General features: G+C 46.2%; 2 protein-coding genes across 3 annotated transcripts in view; one reads left to right on the top strand and one right to left on the bottom strand.

The window, feature by feature from the left end:
* LOC119397068 (SAGA-associated factor 29) overlaps positions 1 to 10,516 on the bottom strand; it is a 98,752-nt gene extending 88,236 nt beyond the window's left edge. Inside the window, exons 1-2 of one of the 2 annotated variants that reach the window (XM_037664503.2) lie at positions 10,382 to 10,516; positions 9,993 to 10,158 (exon numbers count right to left, since the gene is read on the bottom strand). In XM_037664503.2, the coding sequence (XP_037520431.1) occupies positions 9,993 to 10,067 (75 nt within the window). In that variant the 5' untranslated portion in view covers positions 10,068 to 10,158; positions 10,382 to 10,516. The remainder of the gene's footprint in view (positions 1 to 9,992; positions 10,159 to 10,381) is intronic. The other variant, XM_037664502.2, reaches the window with a different exon arrangement.
* Positions 10,517 to 18,360: 7,844 nt separating this feature from the next.
* On the top strand, positions 18,361 to 21,184 carry LOC119397067 (TELO2-interacting protein 2). Its single transcript, XM_037664501.2, has one exon. The coding sequence runs from the start codon at positions 18,563 to 18,565 to the stop codon at positions 19,871 to 19,873; it is 1,311 nt and encodes a 436-aa protein (XP_037520429.1). The 5' UTR covers positions 18,361 to 18,562; the 3' UTR covers positions 19,874 to 21,184.
* Positions 21,185 to 21,438: the final 254 nt, after the last annotated feature.

The raw sequence follows: 21,438 nt of genomic DNA, 5'->3' as shown, positions 1-21,438 counted from the left end.
ACAGCCGTACCAGTTCAAGATGGGTGGGCGGTAAGCAAATGGTTCAACTTTGGAGAGGTGGCTGAAACGGGTGACAGACAGACAGACCAAAATTTCTGCGTTGAAGTTCCCCAAGAAAGACTATCGTCTTTAAAAGTAACAGTTTACAATAATTCCAGGGCAATATTTCTTAAGGGAGGTTCTCTCACCTTTTCATTGGAACAAAGCACTGACTAGAAAGAAGCAATTGGTGAGTCACTTCTTGCTGCTTATTTTCTTCTTGGAATGGGCTTGTGATCTCCAACCTAATTTCTGTCAGTGTACAGTACTCATGGATTTAAACGCGACATCAAATTCTTTAGTGTAACGACTGGTATGCGCAACTGCTCAAGATAACCACGTGATGTTCAGATGCATCTGGTCACTAAAGATAATGTTGGCTCTGATCTACGTGTTCAAGTCCAAATAACACCGATATGACCTGAACTTAAACGGTGGAAACGAAAGTATGTGAATTCCTTAGCCCTAAATTGTCCCGTTTCAATCCGTGAGTACTGTACATGTTGAATACATTGCCTCGGAACAGGTACAAGATAAGTGGATCACGTGGGGACTGGAGGTTACCAGGTCGGTTGTTTTGGTCGCAATGTGTGTTCCTAGAGGACACCAATTGGTTGTGTGGCCTGAGCTCATATTGATTCAAACAACATTTGACTCATTCTTTCATTCCAACAATTATTTCAGTTTGCGTATCAACCAAGCAGTTTCCATAACACAAAACAATTATGAAAGAAACCTCTGTGTATTTCACATTCTAGTTAAATATAGGCCAGTTTCGGTTTCTGGCTAATTTTGAAAAAACTCCTCGTGTGCTTTTGCAACCATTGTGATGAGGCTGTGTATAATACACCTAAGGAAAAAAATTAACCCCTTAACCATTTTGGACGAGCCCAGCTCGTCCTTGCCAACTGTGCCCATGCGTTTTGAACGAGACTCACTCGTTTCGAAGCTAGTCCATGTGTCACTTCACAGATGGCAGCACTTGCTTGGCAATTTCTTTTATTTTAACCACCATTTTCCATTTCTTCACGACGTGTGTTTAGAAAATGTTGTCCAGCGAAGGCGCGTGTGCGTTGCTCGTGCGTCGTGGCAGATAAGAAGCCTGTCGTCATGGCACTCATCATTCATATACCGATGTTTCCTTTGATGACTTGGCATGTTATATTCACCAGTTTCTCGACGATGACATTATTTTGCAAATTGCGACAGACATTAATAGGCCATGGGACAATAAACTTTGTTATGCTTATTTGACTTAATATACGCTTCAATATTTTTGTCAATCAAAACACGCTTTTCAAAAGCAACATATTCAATATCAAATGGAAAAAAAAAGTTTTTTTAGACTGAAAAACTCAAAAACTCTCAAAAAATAAAAATGGTTAAGGGGATAAGGCATATAATTTGTTCCAGGGCATAAAAGTACGATCCAAATGAAGTTCTAAAAGCAACATCGCGGATCATCGGAAACAGTTATGAATGAGTGGTGAATGCAAAAAGGAAGCCATTGCTTTCCTTACGATAAATTGGCTTGCAGTAAAACTGATAGCTGGGCGAGTTGGTATAAATTCATGTTTAAAAAATTTTTCTAGAGTCCACAAAAGACAGGAACTCACAGAAAGAAGGTACAAACGAGTGCTTACTCACAAATGACTTATTTTTTGAAAGGGACTAAACATATAAGCACAAATAATAATCACAAAGCATGCGCAGAGCAAGTCATGAGGCATGTGAGCAGAATACAAGTTAACCAAAATTCAAAAAAGACATTTCTTTATATGTAAGCACCACCGACGGTTGACCGATACACTTTTTCCCACAGCTACTTATATGGAACGCTTCCGTGACTTCACGTATCAGTTTATCACTATGAGCAAACAGAATGTCTATGTGGGATGAGTGAAGTGCACGTTTTAATGCGCGCAACATGCAAAGAAGAAGAGCGCGCACTAACGGTGGTCAAATAAAAGATGAAGACGACGACGTCAAGCACGCGGCGCAAAAGGTTCAACGTGCAAGTCGTCCAATAGGAAGTCACCACGGAGATCCCAGGGACCAATAATATATGAACGCGGCAGTCGAGCAGTCTCCAATCGGGCGATGACAAGTTGACCCGAGAGCGAGAAAAGCCTGGGGCACGGAAGAGTTCCAAGAGAGTTCCAAGGTAACGAGACAAGGAGAAGGTTGTCACCGTACCGGGCGCTGAAGATGGGCTGTCGGGTCGCGGACCCGAGCCACCAAGACTTCAACCGGCCATGGCCACTTGCCACTGAGTTCCTGTGTGAGACCATAGCCATGGTGCGCGAACTTCACCCCAAGGCCTGCGGACTCAGGTGCCGGCAGGCAACGTAAGAGCAGCAGTTGGGATACGGGCCCGAGCCGTGCATCGAGCTGCCCAACCAGGTTGCCGCTGGCTTCTCATCGTGTCGGCCAGCAGCATCTCTCCAAACTGGAGCCACCGCGTTCCAGTTTTGTAAGCGTCGCCCAGCAGCCACCGTTCCCCGTCAACTCAACCAGCCAAGCCTCGGCTAGTTGGCGAGATCGAACTCGAATTCTTCCTTGCTCCGCTGTTCATCCGCGCCTGAACTGTAGCACTTAGTTTAAATTTTTGAACTTGCTCTAGGTTTTTTGTTAAGAATCTTTTACCGTGTGCAGTGAATCTTTTGTTCAGTGTTTAGAGTTATGTAGATTTTTTTTTCTGCTCTAATGGTTTATTAAAAGTTTTTTTTTCTGTGTTGAAACCAACGGCTTTGTCCTTGATAAAGCTCTCCAACACTCACGTTGTAAAAAGAGCTGTTATAAAAAGAAGAAGAACTTGCATCACACATGTAACTGAAAACAAGATTACAATTACATGATTTGCAATGATTGGACAAGTGCGAAAAGCTTTCTTTCCCCAAATAACTTTTATGTTCTTTTAGACGTGTGTTGATGCAGCGACCTGTTTGTCCGATTTACATATTTCCACAAGTTAGCGGTATCCGACAAACAACCCCCTTTCAGCACCTTATGAACTTCAATCCTTCTTTCAGCCCACAACTACATTTTCTCTCTTTTAAGTTAGACTTTTTGGCAACTGCCTGGCACAACTTTTGCACTTTTATCGGAGCGCTGAAAACAATGTCTTCCACATTTCTGCTGCGTTCGTATAGCTAAAAACGTTGCCGAGAGGAGCGATAAACATCGTAAGTACACGGAGGCACGATATCTGCCTGTGACGAGCGCCCCAATAAGGATGATTTATTGCTGGTGCATCTTTGACGTGCAGCACTGTTGGCGATCATGTAACCGTACATTTCCTATATTATGCGACCGTAACGTGCCGCACTACCACTTGTTCACTATGCGGGACCACTTGTGAAGAAAGACAGTGACCCATGTGACTGGTGGCGGACTGTAGGCACCTTCAGATACCCCAGTCTGGCAAAGCTTTGCCCCATGTACCTCCATATACCAGCCACTTCTGTTCCAAGAGAGCGTGCCGTTTCAGTGGGAGGGGGGGGGGGGTCTGTTAGAAGGGAGCGCCTGCTGCCTGATCATGTGAAGCAACTCATATTTCTTCATGATGACATCTAGTCATTACTTTCATTGTGCCGTGATATTTGATTGTGTTGTGATGTGCATTGTGCTAGCTTGGACATTGCGTTCTGGAGATAGCAGTTAAGATAGCTACATGTTAAATACAATATTGTTACTGTGGAGGCATTTTTCCTTTGATATTCGATATTCGAAGGTGGATATTCGTATGCGATTCGTATTCGAAAAATTTGATATTCGCACACCACTAGAAATAAGCAACGTTCGTCGTATGTGTGGTGGCCGAAACTTCAAGGGATGTCGAATAAAAATTGCTGTGGGGTGGGGTGCTCAAATACCAACAAAAGCTCGCCCACAACACGGTTTCACTCATTTACCGCAATGTCTCATGAGCAAGAGCGACAGAAGCAATGGATCGCCACCGTTCGTTGGGAAAGGTGAGCTGCTTTGTCATTGTGCGAGTTAATAGGTCGCTTCTTGTTCATATGCTTTTGTTCTGCCATATCGGTGCTCGTTGGGTGCACTCGATCAAGCTGACACTGGTAGGCGATGAAAGTTATTGCAGCCTGAGCATGTGTTGGTTTGATTCGACCACCGTGCAAGGGCACTTCGCTAAAACGTTCTATATTTACTATTTACAGAAACAGAAATGCAGCAATGGTTAACTTCAGGAAGAGCAAAAAATGATTGAGACATCGTATTTGGAAACCAAACAAAGCGGATATACACCACGAGCTACATCTCATAGCTGGGCCTTGGTACGCTGGTTTGCGAGGCTGACGGTTCGTTCTCCTTCACAGTTGTCTCATCGGCAACCCTCTTCAAAACTTGTCACTGCTCTCACGGCGTCATCTCTTGATGCTTCAAAGTGCAACTGACCGCGCTACATCGTCAAGCAACATGTCTTCTCTGGTCAAGCGAATTATGCTATCACTTGAACACCATAACTTCTTTGCTGACTGTCTCCTGACTGAGTGACCCTCCGTCACCGCGCGGGGTTCGGAAAGCTGCTACATGATTAATCTGTGCACAGCATTTGCACAGCAAAATCTAGGTAAAGGGCTAGACCCTTCTCACAGATTCGTCTGTGGATTCGGACGGCACCGCATTGATTTCTCGAATTCTCAGATGTTGCGCAGTCGTTAGGATGTCTCGGTGGCGTCTTCTGCGGAGAGGGTAAGGGGTGTGCTTTCGGCGCCTTTTGATACCTGTTTTTTCAATGCACGTGCTCTATCGCAGGTGAACCGTCGGCACCGGCTTTTCATTGGCGATGCGCACTTAGTTAAGCTCTCGTTTGTGACAAACACCGCACACAAGTCCACTTTCATAGAGGCCTGCGCCTTTCCTGCAGTTGCCAGCGCAGAATTAGTTATCTGGCACCCGAACGAAGGGGATATCGCAGCCACAAACTTCATCCATCCCCTCACAGCAAAGCTATGCAAAACCTTGTCGTCTGCTCGGCTTCCCATACGTACTGTCGCCAGTGCCCGCTAGGTGGCTATCAGTGGCGCCTCTATAGGTGGTGCACTAGGCGTATAGTGAAGTCTTACTGTCAGTTAATGAAAGAAAGTTTTTCTAAACAAGTAGCCAGGTTAACTTAAGCAGGTTGCCCAGAACTGGTTATCACCAGAGCGATTGATAAACTTATACGAATAGTAAAGGGTTTGCATTCATCTTCAAGGAACAGCCTGAACAGGGACAAAAAGCGCTGTGCAGTTGTGCCTTACGTTCACTTTTCTCATGCTTTGAAGAACGTTGGCAGCAGGTATGACATTGATGTTGTTTTCGGTGCTCCGATAAAAGTGCAACAGTTGTGCCAGGCAGTTGCCAAAAAGTTTAACTTAAAAGAGAGAAAATGTAGTTATGGGCTGAAAGAAGGATTGATGTTCATAAGGTGCACAAAGGGGGTTGTTTATCGGATACCACTACCTTGTGGAAATATGTATATTGGACAAACAGGTACCTGCATCAACACACATCTAAAAGAACATAAAAGTTCCCTGGGGAAAAAAAGCTTTTCGCACTTGTCTAATCATTGCAAATCATGTAATTGTAATCCTGTTTTCAGTGATGAAGACATTTTGTTTGCTCATAGTGATAAACTTACAAGTGAAGTCACAGAAGCGTTCCATACAAGTAGGTGTGGGAAAAAGTGTATCAGTCAACCATCGGTGGCACTTACTGATACAGAAATGTCTTTTTTGAATTGTGGTTAACTTGTATTTTGCTCATATGCCTCATGACTTGCTCTACACATGCTTTGTGATGATTATTTGTGCCTTAAATGTTTAGTCCCTTACAAAAAATAAATCATTTGTGAGTAAGCGCTCGTTTGTACCTTCTTTCTGTGAGTTCCCTTCTTTTGTGTGCGCTAAAAAAGTTTTTTTAAACATGGATAAATTGGCTGTTGAAGATGGACACATAACATTTACATGACCTGCTGAGTACTCCAATCATGGCAGGTTTATCTTATTCAACACATATTTCAAAGTCTGCAGCCTATTACACCTGTTCACCAATTTCCATGCTTTGAGTGGCCACTGATATGCTGCACAGCAAGGTAAGAATACTGTTCAGGAACATTTGTAAAAGTGGCGCTGGCCACCTGTACATTGAAACACTTCTTCAATGGGGAACTACTGGCAATGCACATGGACTATAGGTGACGTGCTTGGTTATCCAAGGTGGCAGACCGAAGGAGTACGAAATTGTCGACTGCGCATCCGTGTTGTAGCACGTTGGGATTTCTCATCCTTCTTGTAGCACGCCAAGTGTATGCTTATTTTCCAGAGTTTATTCAATTCGACTGCAAAATGCTGCTGCCTTTTATAAAGCTGCTACTGGTAGGAAACATTATGGGACACCTTGAAACTTGCGAAAAAGGATCCGGTGTCTAATTGAAGACGAAGAGGTTTTGAACACTGCAGCCATCTAATCTACTGAAGCATCAAGACACGGAGCATTCATGCTGCTACGATTCAAGAACTCTGTTTGCAAGCATCCCACGTTACATGGAAGCTTTATGAAAAGTTTATTTTTGACAGACACGTAGTATCAATTATGTACGCGAGATTTTTCTCGTACGCTGCTGCCACAGCGGCCGCACATTTGTCCACGACATGCTTGCCTTTACGCCCCAAGCAAGTATAGATACCTAGTGCGCACAACGAGAAGTGCATGCATGCTTATTATTTTATGGCGAAGTGCTTTGCCATATCTAAAGGATTTGTGCAAAGTGGAGCATATCTAGAATGAACGCTATGGCTCAACTGAGTGCAATGTTTTACCTTTACGCCAGGAAAAGTACGCCAATAGTGTTTTTAAGTTAGACTTATTTCGTAATGGGTAGGTGCAAGCAAATATTCTACAGAGCTAGCAAGTGGAGCGCAGCTGTGAATTTCAATTGTTGCACTCTGATGCAATGAGCCTGGCGAGTTGAAGAATGTGCTTCAGTACATCATCCATATCTTTTGTTTTCATATGTTTCACCTGTCACTGATACACAAACGAAGGTAGGCAGAGGGGTGTTCGTTAGCACAGAATGGCGGCCAGGCCTGTCAGTCATCGCAGTTCACTGATTTGAACAAGTGCGAATTGGAACGCAGTATCGTACCATCTACTTTAGCGGGAAAACAGCGCCTGCATTATATGTTGAACCTCTGTATCCATACAATTTTATTGGATTTGTAGTAGGGTATCCACACCCTCTAAATTTCTACACAGTCATGCTGAATTTGTATGACGCAAGCGCACTATTGAAAAATTGAGCTCATGCATCCTTCACAGCTTAGTTGATGCACTGAAGCACGAAACACATAATGTTGCTTTTAATTATTTCTTTCCATGACATAGACAGAATCTGTAAACAAATCACAAACGAGGCGAAATGGAAGAGGCCCATGTGCTCTGCAATCTCAGTGCATGTTAAAGAACTGCAGGTGGTCTAAATTTTCCGGAGCCCTTCATTACGGCCTCCTGATCATATCAGGGTCTTGGCATGTAAAAGGCCAGGAATTATTCTGCCCATCTAGAGCCACACGACAACACCGCGCCTACACTCTCTGAAGTACTGCTCTTGCCAGCCACTATGCGGCGCGAACATAAGTGTGCATTGCGAATATTCAGCCTCGCAATTTTACAGCAATACACAGCTGTTGCAGTGCACAGCTCTGGGCATTTTCCCTGCTGTGCAACAAGCCAACAATTCAGAACACGTTGAATATAAGAGCTTTTATAACCATGAACACGTAGAGCGCCTACTTTGGCAACATGTGAATAGGCAGTTTTAGAATAGCGTACGCAAAGCTTTGCGTTGGGTTTTCGCGCAACTGCGCATGCGTCGTACACTAACCGCTTGTGGGCTCTCGTTAACACTTTCGTGACCGCACCTATTCCCATCGATAGTATGTTATCGATGACTTCAAGATCATGTTTTGGCACTCTCTGAGCGGTTCTGGACAGCTAACACAATACAAAGCATAAAATAACATGTTTTTTATCAGTTTTGTTTGCGACTTTGATTTTTCCACCGCGGGGAGATTTTTAAAGCTCGTTCGCTCAGACTTCGCATCGAGGCCACTCGCGGGTGCTCCACAGAAACGGCGAATTTAGGCGGATTCCGATTAATATGAGCGGGAATCTCTGGATGATGGTAGCACCACAGACACGGAAGACGACTTCGATTCGCCAGGCTTTAGTACGGACGGCGAAAGTGCGTCAAACCTCCCTGGAACATCAGCAGCTATCTGCCGGTAAGTTTCGTCTTCTCCTCGGGTCGTTTTATCGTCGATGTAAACGTATCCGGTGCGTTCTAAAAATAACAGCTCTTATCTGCAAGGTGTACATTCATTCGGGCGGGAGCATTTGGCGCCGGCTGCAGAAAGAGCGCAGTTCTCTTCGCGAAGACGGCGCAGAGCGGACTTTGACCCAACACTCCGGTGTGCTGCGCGGCGGCATCTTCGTGTTGTTTTTTACCGCAGAAGTCGTCAGAGAGATATGCAACCACACAGATAAGTATGCGTGGACGCAAACTTTCGAAAAGCCAACATACAGTGAGAGGGACAGATCCATGGAGGGAGGTTACTGAAGAGAAGATGAGCAAGTTCGTCTCACTCAATGTGTACATGGTAATCGTTGAAGTCCCGCGCTTGCATTGGTGTTGGTGTCAACGACACATATTTCCAGGCCTTCGTCCACCGTCAGTGATGCCCCGGAAAAGGTTCAAGGCTTCTTGAGTGTCTCTGATCTGAAGAAGATGACCGTCGCATCCCACGAGAATCTTCACCACGTGTCTTCTCTGTTGCAACACATGAACGATTTTTCTACGCTATCTTTTAACCCCGCCGGAACCTTTCAGTGGATGAGAAAATGGTAAAATGTGAAGGTCGGTATAGTATTCGGTAGTATATGAGCGAAAAAGAGGTCAAATGAGGGTACAATTATGGATTTTTGCAGATTTGGAACAGGCCACGCTGTTCATTTCAACAAATACACAGGAAAATTGAAAAATACCAGAACTGCAAACTATGCTAGGAATGTTGAGCAGAAAAGAATTGTTTTTTTTTCCCGAAACATGCCCAGCCAGCCTCTGTTTCACCGCGTCGAGAACCTGCATCGCGCGGTGGCATGATAGGCACTAGTGCCTATATTCTTGTATTTATGTAAATAATCTTTGTACTTACAGAGCTTATAATTCCACTATTTTACGAGGGCTTTGCGTTCAAAACGTATATTTCGATTTTTTTAATGTGTAACCTTCGCAGAGTAGCATTGATGTTTTTATGAATCTTTCTTCCTTTTTGATGCATTTTTCTTTGTTTGATAATTTTTTATTATATTCGAAATAAATTCGTTGTTTGAAATTAATACTGTTGCAAAGACCAATTCTTCCTCTATCATTTGATACCCTACACTTTAGCATCAATTATCTTCTGTGGCAGGAAAAAAATATTTCCTGGACTAGCCAAAAACAACCGATTTTTCCGAGGTCACGAAAGTGTTAAGTGACGAAAATAGCGGGCCGCTAACAACGCTAACTTAGCGTACGCGATTCGAAAACATAGCGTACGCTAAGTTAGCGTTAGCGGCCAATAGGCAGCCCACAAGCGGTTAGTGTACGACGCATGCGCAGTTGCGCGAAAAGCCAACGCAAAGCTTTGCGTACTATTCGAAAGCTCCCTACTAGCGGAGAGCACACCGAAACAGAGCACCTAAGGTAATGTAAAAACTGCAAGAGTTGCTTTGTCGACTTTTGCATGACTGAATTTCAGAACAGTAATATGCTTCGCCAACCAGCTGACTTAGAACCAACCTGCCAAGATAACTCCTGCACGTTTACGCTCGTCAGAGAACCTTTACATAACGAGTTGCACGGTTGCTTCGAGTGTTGCCCCTTTGTAAACACAAGGAACTTTCACCTGACACTGCTGAATGACGTGCGCCAGCTCCCGTAGCTTCTCCTGTATAACAGCGTTGTCGGCTTCCTTCTGCATTGCTTTACGTGCGCTCAAGATGCTTCAGAGACGCAGCAAGGCCCGAGTAGACGGTGCACACCCACGATACCACCACCAAGCAGGAAACGAACTGAAATGCAAACAACATTTGTCGGGCCTCACGACATCGCGCCAGTAAGCCATGGCCGTGTGGGTAAAAAGTTGACAGCAAGAGAACAAACAGGCGTTTTCTCGCGTATCCCTCGAACGTTTGGGAATAGGAGCGTGTCTACACATTGCATATAACTCAGTAGCTTCGTTGGTACTGCTTGTGCAACACTCCAAAGACGCATGGAGGGCGGAAACACGCTTACCGCATCGAAAGTACGCTGTGCCGCTCTTTGGCTAATGAGAGTTCTCATCAAGCTACCCTTGGCGAGATTACAGCTCGCAGGAACTCTATTAACTCTATTAGCTCTACTCAGTGACTATTCTGTGGTCCAGACCACAGAATAGAGTGCAGCTTTATTCTGTGGACCAGACCACAGAATACAGTGCAGCTTTATTCTGTGGGCTGTGCAGAAAGGCACTGACTGGCACTGTACTACGGTCTAGTACACTGTAACTACGGTGACGGGGCCCGTCAGCGCAGTACCGTCGTAAATCACCGTAGTGTAAATTGTAATAGTGACGGGGCCCGTTATAATAACGACGTACTTGTATGTTATAACAATGCCTCCTTGACTAGATGCCCGCCGCGTTGCTCGCTTTCCCATTGCGGCGGCGGTTCTCTCAGTTCCCCACAAAATCCGTGAGGCAGCGCTCGTAGCCTGACCAACTTCAGCTGGCTGCAGCGGAAATAAGCTTACACCTTCGACTGTAACAGGCGTGATGGCAATCACGGAAGCAGCAACACGTGACCTTTGTTAGTAAGTAAGTAAAAGTAAGTAAGTAAGGTGTTCCTATTCCCTTTTAGCACAGGAGAGGCGTTTTAAGTGCCGCAGGAAGAAAAACCCGTTGCATCCGTTGCAGGCGTGCGCTATAGGGGGCGCGCGTGGCCTGACCGTGGTAAAGTCCCTGGATATTTTTGGGAAAGTACCGTCTTTCTTTTAACCGAGCCGCCACGCCGAGCACCCTCCTCTCCCGCCTTCCACCTCCCCGCTTCACGGTCCGTCGCCTGGGAAACGCGCGCGTTATCTGGGTGACATAGCATTCTTGATAGGAAAGTGGCGCGAGCCGGGTTATAGGGCCGGCGCCCGCACGGTGGTCGTTTGGGAGAGGGGATAGATACGCTTTGGACACTTGGGAGAGGAGGGTTGGACACTTGGGAGAGGATATGGAGGAGAGTGTCGCTACTTTCTATATATCAAGGGACTTTAGACCGTGGTAGGACCGTGGAGAAAAAAAAAATCACAGCATATCCACGGGGTGAATGATGATGAGTGGGGCGAAGCTACGGAGGGAATCATCTGTAAACCGTGAAACTCTTCCGTGAAATGCGCCCAGTACATAATATAAAGAGTGTGAAACATCGTGTATATATTAAACATCAAACTTTTATTGTACTGTTGGTTTACGTGGTCCCTTCATTATCACTTGTGATCGGTGAAATGCAAGGAAGAAGTCCGCTCCCGAGCGAAAGAGCGCCAAGAGCGACCGCATTCCCCGCTCGCCCTGTGCGAATTAAAGGCAAGGCTAGAGGGAAGACAGGACGCGCGTTCCACGACGCGAGGTCGGTAGCATGCCCAACGAAAGCCAACGGAACGCGATCGTGCAAGTGCTCCGGCTTCGCATCGCCTCATGGTTCCATTTAGCGTCCCAAAACCAAACATATTGCTCAAGTTTTTCGTAGAAATAATTTCTTTATCATGTACATTAAGACGAAAAGTTGAAAGCTCACTAGAGTGTATCGCCCGCAAAGTATGTCTTTTAGTGTGATTTAACTCTCGTACGGCAGCGTCCTCGCGCCGTTGCCGGTCCACCTCGCCCGTTGACGATCGGGCGAGGTGGCTACACACAACTACTACTACTACACTTTAAGAAAAACATCTGGCGTTCTTTCGTTCTGCTTTTACAAAACATCTGGCGTCTTTCGTTGGTTTATTTCATCAATCAACGGCGTTTTGAACAAAATTTTTATTGTTTAATCACGCACAGGAGAAATCTCACCAGGCACTACCTTGGAGATAAACAATGGCTGCTAATGGCAATGAGAGACAGAAGAAGTCGGCTTTTAGCTAACACTTACACTTCTACTTCTACTAACGTTTCCTACTGGAACATGCCAATGGCTGCTAATGGGGAATGAGAGACAGAAGAATTCGGCTTTTAGTTAACGCGCACGCTGCGAATTTTTTATTGTTCAACAACGCACAGGAGAAATCTCCCACCGGCACCACCTTGGAGGTCAAAGCGTAAGACTTGTTACTCACTACTACGACCACGACGACTACGAGGGACGAACGGGTGCCGCCTTAAGGAGCTTCGCCCCTAAAAGAGGGAGAGGGTACAGAACCGGGTTACCGGACCACGCGGCGGGGCATCTAGTCAAGGAGGCATGTTGGTTGGCGCGCTCTCCATGGAGTGTTAGGGCTGCAGGTCGTCAGTTCGATTCCTCCCGTTTTTTCTTCCTTTTTTTTTTCAGGTTATGCGTCAACATCAACGTTACTGCTCTGACGGAGTCGTAACTTTTTCGTTCATGTCTGCGGCGGTTAGACAGCCCTAGCGTTCGGATGATGCGTTGTTCCTAGGCTTGTGCGAATATTCGAGCACTTCGAATATTCGAACGAATATTACAGTATTCGAATTCGCTTCGAAACGAATTTAAATTCTAGGAAATTTCGAAGTATTCGAAATGAACGAATAGACATATATAAACCGCATGTAACCCCCTGTAAAAGTGGTTTCACTGCAGTAGAAGTGTGCTATACCGTGAACACACCTTTCCAGGAGAAATCCGCACTTTCGCGAAGCCCCACTTCAAGGTTAAATGAGCATGTAGTAAAACCTTGTTAATTCAGAGTCACTGGGACTGTGACAAATTTAATTAAGCGGGTTTTCCAATTAACCAAACATACAAAAGGCGGGATGCAAAGAACTTTGTATTACTGGAAGTAATCGGAGGTGGTCGTTTGCTGTGCCTCCTAGTTTGCGTCTACAAGGGTTTTTTCCAGCAATACTTGGTCCGAATTTTGCCGCTAAACCGGGGAAGCGGCAGGCCTCGCTGAGGCCAGTGCAAGAAAAAAAAAAGAAAGAGGGGAAAAAAAACGGTCTCGTGGTCAACTGAAATGCGCGCCTGCGGAAAAGAAGACGTGCTTCGCTGCAACACAGTGGTGATACACGGGCAGCATGTCACCTGCTCCTCGCAGCGTCAGTGCGTCATGATGCGGCCATTCGCCCATCCTTTCTGGTAAAATAAAGAATGTAATAATGACCAGTGTGATGGAATTCGCGATGTGTTCTGGGTGGAAAAAGAGGATCATTGAAGCTTTGGAACTGAGTTTTCGAAGTAGGCGTTGCGGGCAAGTACTCCGCCAGCAGTGCAAGTGCGCAAATTGCCGGAACAATTGCCAATCGGAGGTTCACACACATCGCGAATTCTGTCAGACCGACCTTTATTAATTTCTCTATTTTCCCTGAAAGAATGGGTAAATCATGACGCACTGACGTTGAGAGAAGCATTCACCATGCTGCCCGCGTGTCACCGCTGTGTTGCAGTGAAGCACGTCTTCTTTTCCGCAGGCGCACATTTCAGCTGACCAGCGCACGAGACCGCCTTTTGTTTTGTTTTTTTCTTGCGCTGGCAGCAGCGAGGCTAGGATGCTTCACTTGTCACTTATTAGTATCGCTACACTGCATTGCCTTGTGGCTCCTAAGGGCCATCGTTTCTGCGGATTTGCGGCTAAATCGGGATCGGGAATCGGCACATAATTGGCACCCAAAGTTTTTGAATTAACCGGGCTGGTACTCACCGCCGCTTCAAATTATCCACTCAGATTTACATCCTAAAATACAGGCATAGAAATTCTTCTAATTATGCGGGATTTCGAAATAAAAGTTCGAATTAATGAGGTTTTACTGTACGTGTTACCCTCACATCGATTCATCATTCTTTAAGTTTAAAAGCGTGTTATACCGGCTTATATATATGCTCTAATTATAGTAAATTTTAATTAACGTATTTTACGGGTTATCACTTTCATTCAACCGAAAGTCAAATCCTGCTACTTGTCAAAGTTGCTTCGAATTCGCTTCGGACCTAAAATTTACTATTCGCACAAGCCTAGTTGTTCCTATGCGACCTCGATTCTAATCGCGCTGAATAAGAAAATGTTTCCCTTTTTTTTGTTGTTTTTTCAGTATTGTTTCACAATACGTACCGTCCCGAGCTTCCGGCTAGTCAACAATAGTTACTCATTCGTGGTAGCACGGCTCAGCGTGGGAGAGCGGAGCCCGTTAGCATGTCGCTGCGCCGCTAGGTCATGCGCTGCGCAGGCAGTTACAGGGACGCCATCGGCACAGCGAGGACAGCCAGTCAAATCAGCAATGTTCCCTCCGAGATCTCTTTCGACCATGGAAAGCAATTCAAAAAATCACAGCATATCCACGGGGTGAATGAGTGGGGCGAAGCTGAGGGAATTCTGTAAACCGTGAAACTCTTCCGTGAAATGCGCCCAGTACATAATATAAAGAGTGTGAAACATCGTGTATATATTAAACATCAAACTTCTATTGTACTGTTGGTTTACGTGGTCCCTTCATTATCACTTGTGATCGGTGAAATGCAAGGAAGAAGTCCGCTCCCGAGCGAAAGAGCGCCAAGAGCGACCGCATTTATAATTTTTCTATTCTGTAACCTCCCCTCTAAAGAATTATAACATTTATAAAACCACTCAAGTCTTGGCCAATCCCCCACAGTGGGTGTGAGCCAAAGTTGCAGGTGAACAAGAACAAGAACAAGCGACCGCATTCCCCGCTCGCCCTGTGCGAATTAAAGGCAAGGCTAGAGGGAAGACAGGACGCGCGTTCCACGACGCGAGGTCGGTAGCATGCCCAACGAAAGCCAACGGAACGCGATCGTGCAAGTGCTCCGGCCCTCCGGCTTCGCATCGCCTCATGGTTCCATTTAGCGTCCCAAAACCAAATATATTGCTCAAGGTGTGCCTTGCGTTTTTCGTAGAAATAATTTCTTTATCATGTACATTAAGACGAAAAGTTGAAAGCTCACTAGAGTGTATCGCCCGCAAAGTATGTCTTTTAGTGTGATTTAACTCTCGTACGGCAGGGTCCTCGCGCCGTTGCCGGTCCACCTCGCCCGTTGACGATCGGGCGAGGTGGCTACATACTACTACTACTACACTTTAAGAAAAACATCTGGCGTTCTTTCGTTCTGCTTTTACAAAACATCTGGCGTCTTTCGTTGGTTTATTTCATCAATCAACGGCGTTTTGAACAAAATTTTTATTGTTTAATCACGCACAGGAGAAATCTCACCAGGCACTACCTTGGAGGTAAACAATGGCTGCTAATGGGAATGAGAGACAGAAGAAGTCGGCTTTTAGCTAACACTTACACTTCTACTTCTACTAACGTTTCCTACTGGAACATGCCAATGGCTGCTAATGGGGAATGAGAGACAGAAGAATTCGGCTTTTAGTTAACGCGCACGCTGCGAATTTTTTATTGTTCAACAACGCACAGGAGAAATCTCCCACCGGCACCACCTTGGAGGTCAAAGCGTAAGACTTGTTACGGACTACTACGACGATGACGACTACGAGGGACGAACGGGTGCCGCCTTAAGGAGCTTCGCCCCTAAAAATCCAGGAAGACTACAGGCGCATTGTGGCTGTTGTGGTCGGCGGTGCACGTCAGTACGAAGACATTCCGAGGGGGGGGGGGGGGGGGAGCAGCGACATTGGCGACATGCTGATATGCAGCGTCAGCGGCGCAGCGACATGCTGATTAGCTCGCTGAGCCGTGCTACCACGAATGAGTAACTATTGTTGACTAGCCGGAAGCTCGGGACGGTATTGTGAAACAATATTGAAAAAAGAAAAAAAAAACGGAAACATTTTCTTATTCAGCGCGATTAGAACCGAGGTCGCATAGGAACGCTAGGGCTCTCTAACCGCCGCAGACATGAACGAAAAAGTTACACGACTCCGTCAGAGCAATAACGTTGACGCATAACCTGACAAAAAAGAAAAAACGGGAGGAATCGAACTGACGACCTGCAGCCATAATACTATGGAGAGCGCGCCAACCAACTACGCCACGAACACTTTTTTTTTCTTTATTACCTACGCCACGAACACCACACGCCAAAAATCTACTCTAATCTACGGCAAAGGGGCATGCAAAGGGGCCCCGTCACTTTTACGCATGCTTTTACGACGGTACTGCGCTGACCGTAGTCACCGCTTTACTAGCCACCCTAGCTTTACGACGACGGGGCCCGTCACTATAAGTACGTCGCTATTATGACGGGCCCCATCACTATTACAATATACACTACGGTGACGGGCCCCGTCACTTTTATGACGGAACTTCATTGACGGTACTATAAGCGCTATAAGTACTGGTACCAAGGTCAATCTAAATAGGTCGCGAAAGTCGGAACGAAAAGTGGTCGGAAACCTATTGCGACAAACATCAACACCCGCGTGACGATTAAAGCGCTACTAGGTGAGGGGGGGACAAATAATGAAAACAAAAAATTATTTAGGCGTTTATTTTCATTAGTTTTAAATTTATTTGTCACGAATTAAATTAGTAGATTACTTTATTCAAACTTTAGTCTTGGGTATGTGGTTGAGTGGCCAATTTTTTTCGTTTATTTTCAGAAACAGCGGGCACATGCAGGCAGTCTGGTAACATGGGCCAACGGTTTTGCTCATTTTGAGATGCAAATGGCGTCGCTCGTTTTTGCGCAGTAGGTTTGTGCCTGTCGTCCGTAGATATTTCCTCGCATAAGCGTTGTTTTTTAGTCGTGGTACTTGGCAGAAGGTAATATAGCCCATCGCAGCCATCGCGAACCGTTTCAGTGACTGTGTTTTGCCAGCGCACGGCCGGCGTGCTGTCGCCCTTCGGGATGATGAGTCCGCCACGCTACGCGAAGAAACGCTGCGCTGTCTACGGATGCAAGAGCAACACTTGTGCAAGGTTTGTGTGTGTGATGATGTGGATTGTGTGGCCCGTGACGGGGCGAAGAGGGAATGACAGTTCTGCTCTGCGGTACGCCTTGGAGGGGAAGACGACGAAAAGGAATCGCGAGCGGGGCGTGCGGCTCGAGGAGTTGGAGCGCGACACGGTTGGAACGGCAGCCGCTGGTCGGCGGTTCGGGTCGCGACATCGCTTAACCAGGCGTCCGGCAGCCATGTGGACCTGGTGAGCCTGATTCCCGCTCTGTGCCCGGTGCTGACACAGAGACCGGCAGCCTAGTCTGTTCCTGGCCTGAGGTCCTGGGGCCCGAGTGGTGTCACGAGGTGGCCGCGGCTCATGTTGGCGACGGGCAGCGAACCTGCGCTGCAGTGGCCTGGTGATCTACCGGCCTGCAGTGCCATCATCACCACCACTACCACCTCGCCACGGTCAAGGCAGCGTGACTGTTGACTGCCCAAGGAGTACCGGTGACGACCGACCTCGCCGCAGCGGCAACAGTTCATAACGGCGAGTAGGACAGTTTGTGTGCGAGGCGCGTAGGACGTTTAGGATGTAAATAAGGAATGCTGTAGTGTGTTGTGTGTGAATCGTCAGAGTTATCGGTTGTGTTAAAATCTGTGTTGTGTGTACAGAATCACCTGACTGCTGGTTGAATTATTTCGGATCCTGGGCCCACATTACACCATCACAGTGTGCACGTTGAATTGTTATGCTATTCTGATTTCTGTGTTATATATTTTGGGGTAATATCCTGTTCAACTGCAATATTTCGCCAATAAAATACACCTTATTTATCAAATCTGTCTTTTTCGTCTTCAAGATAACCCGTTATCTTGCAGGCTTCCATTATAGAGCCGTCATAGTGATAAGAAAAAGAACATGCAGCTATAAAAAAAAAGTAAGAAGCGGCGCCTTGTCAAAAAATTTCATAATTTCGCGCCCATCGCGTTAAAACGTGACGTCATTTCCGCTTCCGATTGTGGCGTCATCTTTTTCTTTTTTTTTTAAATTCTGTTTGTCCCCTCCTCACATAGATGGCGACTGTTGCAACAACTAGCCACCGGCTTGACACGTGGGCTTCTACGGAAGTTACGCTACCAGTTTACATATACCTTGCTGGTACTGCGCTGACGGGCCCCGTCCGTCACCGTAGCCCGTAGCACCGTAGTCAGTGCCTTTCTGCACGGCAAACGCACAGCCCACGGCGCGCAAGTTTATTGTGTGGTTCACAGAATAAAGCCATAAAGCTGCACTCTATTCTGTGGCCTGGACCACAGAATAGTCACTGCGTTTAGCGACAGTTCAGGCGGTTCAGGCAAGTTCAGGTATTCAGGGGTTGCGCAGGTGCATTCGGAGCAGAGGTTTATCGTGACATACCTGGAGCTCTTAACATGGAGCTTGCAAGATCTTTTATTTCTGAGAAATGTCCCGTCAAGAAACTCGCGCTTCTTCGAGCACTTCGCGCCACTCTCGGGACGCTACGGCCGGACGACGCGAAGACCGACAGTGGCACACTTTATGCGCTGGCCCAGTCGCTTTTGCTCAGTGGCATCCCGAAAGATTCAAGCGACGACGAAGAGAGGGAGCACAAGAAAAAGGACTTCCCCGGCGTTGCTGAAGCTGCCACCGAAGGAATGATTTGCGCCCACCTTCTGATAAGGACCGTCGCGTCGGAGTTCACCGAACACCTTGCAACGCCGTTGCGAGTTCTCTGTTTCGCACACAGCAAATCTGAATTGCCGTGGTGCAGTGATGAGTCGGTCGCTGCATCGTCAGCGCTATCGTCGCAACTCAACAGCTCGTTTTCGGCGCCAGAGTTACGACTTTCCGTGCTGAAGTATATTCGGCCAAAACTGGCAAAGAAGACCTGGAAGAAGAATCCTTGCTACAGGTACGTCTATCGGGAAGTGCTGTTTGATCTTTCTCCGAATGACGTGCGTGACGCGCTGTCCGTCGTCGTGGCACCAGCGTTGCTGCTTGTAGACGACTACATGACGTACAACCAGAGACTTGGTCTTGCCTGCGTTCGCCGTATTGTTGTCAGTGTTCCACCGAGTGAACTTGATCAGTATGGCCGCCTCGAGCTGCTATTTGACGCTCTCAAACATTTGCTGTACGTTAAAGAGCCGGACATAATTGTTCAACTCCACACGTGTTTACGGAATCTGATCTTCGCAGACTATCTGGACGCTCTTCACATCAAAGATCACAGGCGCCAAATAATGGCAGGTGACGTGTATTGCGAGGTGCTCACTGCTGCTGAAGTGGAGCAGACATTTGCCCTAAGGAAGGCTTACTCCAGCCAGTTTTCACCCTACATTAGATGCCTTGGAATGGATGTTGCCAAGTACATGAACAGGACATTAAGAGTCCTGTTGGAATACATTCAAGTGGAGGACACGGATGAGCAGACCTGTAGGAGAAATGCCTTGTTGTCATTAGCAGAACTTACCAAACAGATGTGGCCAAGAATAACATTTCATTTTGGCAGGATTACAGAGAGCATATTCAAGCTTGCGTGCGACCAATGTGAACATCGGAACTCTGCACTTTGGGACGAGATTGGCCGTTGCCTCGACTTGCTGCAACAATCTTGTCCCGAACATTACCAGCGTTTCCATGAGGATCTGCTTTTCCTTAGGGAACAGAACCTTCCTGGTATTGCATCATTGCTTGCATGCTCATGTACTGAACAGAGATAAGCAGTGTTGTTTCATATTGTTGTGTGGATTTGGTCAAGGAAGATGCTGATGGCAGAGTTTCTGCAATCTTGTTAGCATGAAGTTAGCCAAGGTGTATTTTATTTGACCACAAAACATTGTTGCTGCCCAGTATTTTCCTATGCTTGACTACACATGCAGTGCAAGGAAGCTTGTGTAAAACACTGACATTGAAAAAAAGTTCTCATTGTTCACACACCGCTGAACATTTATTACATAAACGGACACGCCAAAACTTTTGCGACTGGTTTTACTTGGACCACACAATCTGCAACAAAAAGTGGTTCTTACCACATGCAGTATAGTGCATTTCTAGCTTTTTATTTAAATGTCATGCGCATAGGCCGGAAAAAAATGTGAAAAAAGGTCACTCACTCTGGACTCAGACTCGCCAAAATTTTCCTTAACCAGACTCACTCAGACTCTCTGAAATTTTTCTCAGCCGGGCTCACTCGGACTCAAACTCACCACTATATTACTCACTGAGACTCATGACTCTATCAGAGTCCGAGTGAGTCGACTCGCGAATCGGTTAGCATATAATTGGCTTTTTCGACCATGGGTGTTAATGCTCTTTAACACCAATATCTCACGTAATTGGTGCTCTATTTGGTGCCTTTTGATCTCGTACCTTCAAATATGAGTTATCAGTGGTTGCAATCCAGTAAGGACATTTTTATTGAAAGAGGCGACTCACACATGATATTTTTATCAAAAACTTCCTGTGAAAGAGTGCGCGGGGAGGTCAACCCACCACAAATGTAATCTTAATGCGAAACTATTTCACCAATGTGCCAGCGTATTTAATCCAGACGCTAGATCGAATAAGCGGCGCGCCAGTGAGTCCAAGAGCCAACATGTTAGAATTCCATCTTTGCGCAGCGCACGAACTTGACAAGGACACAAGAGAAGAGGACGGTCCTTGTCAAATTCGTGTGCTGCGCAAAGATGGATAAGTTCCAACTCGCCCGCCTATCAATCCTACTACAGTATATGTTAGAATTCAAATACCAGTAAGTTTATTCCATGCAGAAGAAGCAGCAAGATGGGACATAAAAATGGCAGAACTATTTTAATAAAGCTCCTGATGACCAGGCGTCGTGACAAATGAACTAGGTTAATAATTGAGGCAAAAAAGATTGTTGAAGCAAGTGATTGCTGCGCGAGTGTGACTTCCATATCATTATCACAAAAAGAGCTGCATTTTCTGAATGTGACTGCGCAGCGATGAAATGTGACAGTGCTGTCTGTATAAAGAGCACCCATGTTTTTTCCATGGCTGGAAGTGGTGGCCTTGGTGTGTGTGTGTCTCTCTTTTGCCCGTTGCCTCGGATAGAATACGAAATGTCATAATCGAGAGGCGGAAGGTAGTCTATGCTTGAATGAGTGACGTCGTTTGCATGAGCCCTATACACATGCTGGGAGTGCTGTGTGTCGGTTAATGGGCTGGGCCAGCAGCACTTCAAGAGCGAAGACACCTATGCACTGTTCATTGTGTGCAAGGTCTTTCGTGGCCAACCACAATCCAGTGTTCCCCATTACAGCTT

This window comes from Rhipicephalus sanguineus, chromosome 6 (genome assembly GCF_013339695.2).
Source record: "Rhipicephalus sanguineus isolate Rsan-2018 chromosome 6, BIME_Rsan_1.4, whole genome shotgun sequence".
In the NCBI taxonomy this organism is placed as follows: Eukaryota; Metazoa; Arthropoda; class Arachnida; order Ixodida; family Ixodidae; genus Rhipicephalus; species Rhipicephalus sanguineus.
This window is presented reverse-complemented; position numbering and strand designations above follow the sequence as displayed.